We start from the raw sequence: 6,000 nt of genomic DNA on the forward strand, positions 1-6,000 counted from the left end.
GGAGAGACCTTCGGGGTGACACATATGTAACAGTAAGGTAGATTAATACTTTGGAAGTACCATGAAATCCAAAGCCGTATTTGCATATAAATTCAAATTAAATTCAGCCTGCAAGACAGGGTTGGCTTTTAAAATGCCAGCTGGCCCCACAGTAGTGCACACTCCAGTGCAGGAATTCTAGTGGTCCTCTAAACCCCCATGCCCTATTATTTACTCCATACTTCCTAACCTTCTTCCAGAGGGTCTCCTTGATGGGACTTACTGATAGATTAAATCCCCCTTGTCTTATTTTATACTAGAGACTTACCGGGGTCTGTAATTGGTAATTGTAATTATTCCAAATTACCATGTACTATTTTCACAGAGTACATGCCCTGGGTCAGCTTAGTGGAGCCCAGGGCTCAATCAGAGTCAGAAAAAAAGCACCTAGTAGACAAAATGGGGGCAAAACGTGGGGGAACATTGTAAACAGTTCCAGATTTCTTATAATTACGGACTGCATTTTTATCACCATCTGAGTTACTGTCACACATTTATCAGTTACTTTGGGTGTGAGGAAATACCAGCCCGTTTTCTGGACATTTCTTTATGAGAGCCTATAATGCATTGTTTGTGATACAACATTAAGTTTCAATCCCTACATTTGGGGTGCTGCTGAAGCTGATGTATTTCAGACAATCCTTATTAATGTGTGTCAGATCTAGTGTTATCCTCTAATGCTCTGGAATATATTGTGTGAGGAGTATCCTGCACTATGTCTAGTATATCCTTGTCTGGTATCACTGGGTAAATGTGTAGTATGTCCAATAGGTACATATGTAGTATTTCCATGTATGATACCAGCAGGTGCATGTGTCTTATGTCCATGTCTGGCATCACCAGTTACATGTGCAGTATGTCCATGTCTGGTTTCACTAGGTACATATGTAGCATGTCTATTTCTGGTAACACTAGGTACATATGTAGTATTCCCATGTCTGATATCACCAGGTACATGCGTATTATGCCCAGGTCTGGTATTACCATGTTAATTTGTAGTATGTCCATGTCTGATACCACCAGGTGCATGTGTACTATGTCCATGTCTGGTACCACCAGGTACATGTGAAGTATATCCATGTCTGGTATCACTAGGTAATGTGTAGTATGTCCATGTATGATTTAACCAGATACATGTGTAGTATGTCCATGGCTCATATCACCAGGTAAGTGGGCAGCATGTCCATGTGTGCTGTTACTTGGTACATATGTAGCATGTCTATTTCTAGTATCACTAGGTACATATGTACTATGTCCATGTCTGATGTCACTAGGTGCTGTTTTAACATATATTTTGATATAATCCGAATATATAGTCGATTTGCTTCATGAAAAGACTTGTAAATCTACACCATGGAACATGGACATCATTTCTTCCTTCTAAGCTCACAAATCTTTTAACTAGATGACCTGGGCCCCTTTGCTGGTTCCAGGTATGATTGAGGTGAACATGTTTGCATTTCTATTTGCTCCTGTAAGTTGTCATTTTCAATGGAGTATTTGTAAACAGTGTACAATTAGCCCAGGACAAAAGTCAACTCCTTTACGCAATGGCATAGTTTTCTTTATGTTTTTGCCTTAGGAAATCACTTACCTGACACCCCACAAATTATTGGGGTGTTTCTATATCCTTCTCATCATGGAAGGACATTTATTCTCACCTCTGAAAAGAGAAATTCTCCAAACAATGTTAGGATTGAAAAGGGTCATTGATCAAGCCTTGAACCTCTCACTCCCCACTCCTGCAAAATATTGAACCATCATGGGGAAATATCACAAGATATTAACAAGATGTATGCAACATCAAATTGTGTGAATTCAGTGACCTGCAAATCATGACAGTATGCTCATAAATCTTTTTTACGATTTGTAAATGGATTTGGAAATTGGGATTAGTATGTCTACACTTTCTATGCATGTTTATTATATGTGGTATTTCTATATCTAGTATGCCTGTATGGACTGGTAGTTTTTCCTATTCTACTTTGTATCTGTTTACTTTTAGTATGGCCATGTCTACACGTACATTTAACTCTTTATGACACTGTAATGACTTCATAGTTTACAATTCCCTAAAAGCAGCATCTCCCCTTCACTGCTAGAATAAGGTGTGACTGGTTTACTCTTACTTTTTCCAGTAGTCCTGTGTTTTAGTCATGTCATGCACAATCATGTAATAAGGAGTCAAAGAGAGAGCAGCCACTGGACAGGATGGGCCCTTGTGTCACCCGAAAAAGATTGCACACTCTGCCATCTCCATTATTACATGTAAGACTAATGGATCACTCTAGATAGTTATGTTATATTAAAGACTTATGTGTATCTCCCAAATGCCAGTGGTTTCTTGCTACCACAGAATTGACAGAAATGGTTAGATTCATCCCAAATGAGGATCTTTTGAAATCAGAAGCTGGGCCTTGCTCTAGCTGCTCTAATGTCAAGTCTGGCTTTGTGAGAGAGAATACCTGAGCAGCAGGAGATAAATGTTGCATATATTGGGGTTAGATGTCAGAATGAATGTGTTCACCCCACCAACTGAGCATATATTCCCTCCAGATTGTTATTGTTAGCACTTAAAATCTCTCATTCCCATACCTTTATTCATATCACTTTATTCTGTAACTGTTCTCTCCAGGGCGTAAGAGGGAAGCTGACTGTAAATCATCAGCTGCTAATCTCAAAGAAGCAGTGAAGAGTGTCTGCAACGCCCGGGACGTGAGGGCAGAAGCTGAGCTGATGATGAAACCATACGCTAACTGGGAAGAGTTTATAATACCCGGCCCCCTCTCCATTGCTATCCTAGGAGAGCTGGCAGCCATTTCATCAGCCAGTGGGGACTTCTCTATCAACCTGAATCCACCAGCAAGTGGTTTCAAGTACATGCAATATCCAGAGTCCTTTTCGGCCTCCCTAATGCAGATTTCCAACAAAGCCTGGAATTCCTTCAACACAGCAAACAAAAACATGGATCAGATCAGGCTCCTCACAGGTGGCTTGCCACGTGACATTAAAGAATTAGTCACAATTCTGTTCCAGCCCACTGCCACTGTTGATGCCATGCTCCCACAGCGCCTAAGCTCTATTCTAAGGACTTCCAGGGATTGCACATCCTTGGCTCAGGCTGTAGAGACAAGTTTCAATAACACCATTCTCTTAATCCACGAGGTGCTTGAAGCTTGTGTGAACTCCAAGAGGGGCTACAAGAAGAACTTGGACGATGTGAAGGTCGCCCTGGAACAGCTCACCATTAGAGAAGCATCTGCAAAGGATGCTGTGAAAATGGCAGAAGAGTACAGGAAGATGACTGAGACACAACTTAAGGATGCTGCAGATGCCTACAAGGATGCTCTGAAGAAGGTGCCCTCTGTCTGGGAAACCATGGCTGCTAATTTTGTGGGTGGCATTCTTGACACACTGACTTCCTCTGCAAACACAATGATAAGCAGGCAGCTTGGCACAGATATTCCTGCTGGTGGGAAGGTGGGTTCTGTTTACAGAAGTGATGTCAAGTCCAATCAGGCAACTAAGACAATCTGCACCATGTCCAATCAGATGACAGCTATCACCGACGGCCTTCAGAAAGTCATAGACAGTAATGGAAAAACCATTAACATGAAGATGGTTTATAATGAGAAAGATAATACAGTGACAACAAACTATCCAAAAGATCTGTCAATGAAATTGAAAAAGGAGATAGCGGAAGAAGCTGAGTGTAAAGCACAAACACAAATGGATAATGTTCTGCAATCTGTTATTGAAATATGTGAAGACTTGGGAAGAGTTGCACTGGCTAAGACACCAGATGAGAGTTTCCAGCAAGCAATTGTTCAAAGGATAAACTCATTAAGTAGCAAGGCAATAAAAGTTGATTCATATTGTAAAATAGAGACTAATGCTCAACCCTTGAAGCCAAATCCTCCGAATGCAGACCAAACTGAAGGCCCTGTCAGCATAGGCACTCACTCTGCACAAATGGCGCAGACACGAGTAGAACAAGCCACAATTCAATTGAAAAAAACTCAGGAAATGTACAAGGAATCATTCGAGAAGGTACAAAAAGAAAATAAGGACCTAACAATGATCCTGGTTGAAATGAAAAGCTATTCACTGAAGGAGATTGATTTTGAGACAGCCAAAAAGATGCTCATTAAAGGCCTAGATTGCCTTGGGAGAGTGAAAAAGCAGTGGGAGAAAATGATCCTCTTCTTCCAGATGATCTCCAACCTCATCCAATCATGCTTAGATAAAAATGTCAATGAGTTAGTGCAGTCTGCCAGATCAGTGCAGAGCATTCCCAACTATTCCACTGATGCCTTTGTGAAGGACCTGATGTACAACCGAGCATTTGCATGCAGCAGTGTCTCCCAGTTAGTCAACATGATCTCTTCTACCTACTGCGAGGTTTCTCAACGCTACCTGATGGACCGTGTGAGCTCTTTAGGAAGACTGATCACCATGTCTCCCACAGACCCACAGTTCAAGATTGAGCGCGAGAAGCTGCAAAGTGGTTGTGAAGAGGCTCAAAATTCAATCCAAGCCTTGGTGATTGCCAAAAAAGAAGAGTTTGACATGAGTATTGAGGCAAGAGTTAATGAAATCAATTGCCAGCTGGGACAAGCCATCCCATTCCTCACAGAAGCCGAAAAGAAACGCATCAAGGAGGATGTAAATGCAGGGGCAAACGCAATTGATTTCTAGAAATATCTATCTTTTCCTGAGAGGTCCAGCATATTCTGTTTAACTCAAGTTTACCTCCTTAAGCTTTGCTTAGACAACAATCAATTGCAGTCAGTGGGTGAAAGATGTTTCCATTCCAATGGGTGTGGGTGATGGGCACTTTACATTTAATATATCACATGTTTTGCTCTAGATATATGCTGCCCATTGATTCGAAATGTTGCCTCATGTGCCATTCTTTAGAAATGTATCAATCATGAGATGTCAGGCAATGGTAGTTCACTTATGTGCACTGCAATGTCAGGTAACTTAGTGTGTGAACTCATGGTCATGACAAATACCTCTGCCTTGAAATCAAAGCACTGTTCAATATCCCATGAACTATAGTGTGTGGAAAATACATTACTTGAGAATTAAACTGCTGTTAGATCCACCTGTGCTTTAAATTGTATGCATGCACATCGTTTGCTGTTTTTCTTTGACTCATTGGAGACTCCCATATTCTGACCTTTGAACTCAAAGTACCTCTGAATTCCAAGCATTGCTTTCTCCAAGAATTCATGATTTAAAACACCCCTGCTTGAGAACATGTCCCTGCATAGTAGATGGGTCCCGGATCAAGAGCTCTGCAGATCTAATGTGTTAGTTAGGAGTTACACATTGTACTTTGGGTGTGAGCTAAACATGACATAGACTTCCCATAGGCTGTCCATGGACAAGAATGTTATTATTGTTGTTCAGAAATTAGCTAACACATGCACACCATTTTTTTTGCTTTGTATCCTAAATCATGCATTGGCTTTGTTTCTCGCCATTGTAATCTGTAACACAATAAAGTTTACTGCTTAAGATATATATACAGTTTACAGTTCCATTTATTTGGTCGTACGTTTTCTTATTTGCACAGTTGTAGCCACATAGTTATTCAGACTAAACATTTAGCGCTTGTTTATTTTGAGGCACCAAGGATTGGATGATAAACAAATTCCAAGAGAACCAAACTCACACTAATAATGCAAAACAAGGCTACAATATATCCATCCACACTTAAGTATGTCATCAGTAACAATAAGTTAAACTGCTGGTTATAGTGAAACTCAAAAGTTGGGGTTGACAAAACTGACATAATTCCATGTAGTGTAATCATGCTGCATTACCCAAATATTCAGCAAGAATATGTGGAATTATGCCACGAATGCCCCCTCGCTAATAGGTACCTCACAGTATATCTCTGTGTCTCATCTATGGATCATTGCACCTATGGAACACCAGCCCACTGTAAGC

At 40.7% G+C, this 6,000-nt stretch overlaps 1 protein-coding gene across 1 annotated transcript in view; it reads left to right on the forward strand.

Moving 5' to 3' along the window:
* The window catches only part of LOC147726084 (uncharacterized), a 28,605-nt gene extending 23,122 nt beyond the window's left edge, over positions 1 to 5,483 (forward strand). Inside the window, exon 2 of the mRNA XM_086960200.1 lies at positions 2,675 to 5,483. Within this exon, the coding sequence (XP_086816326.1) occupies positions 2,675 to 4,737 (2,063 nt within the window). The 3' untranslated portion in view covers positions 4,738 to 5,483. The remainder of the gene's footprint in view (positions 1 to 2,674) is intronic.
* Positions 5,484 to 6,000: the final 517 nt, after the last annotated feature.

The sequence above is a fragment of the Lissotriton vulgaris genome, chromosome 3_1 (assembly GCF_964263255.1).
Source record: "Lissotriton vulgaris chromosome 3_1, aLisVul1.2, whole genome shotgun sequence".
NCBI classification, from domain to species: domain Eukaryota; kingdom Metazoa; phylum Chordata; class Amphibia; order Caudata; family Salamandridae; genus Lissotriton; species Lissotriton vulgaris.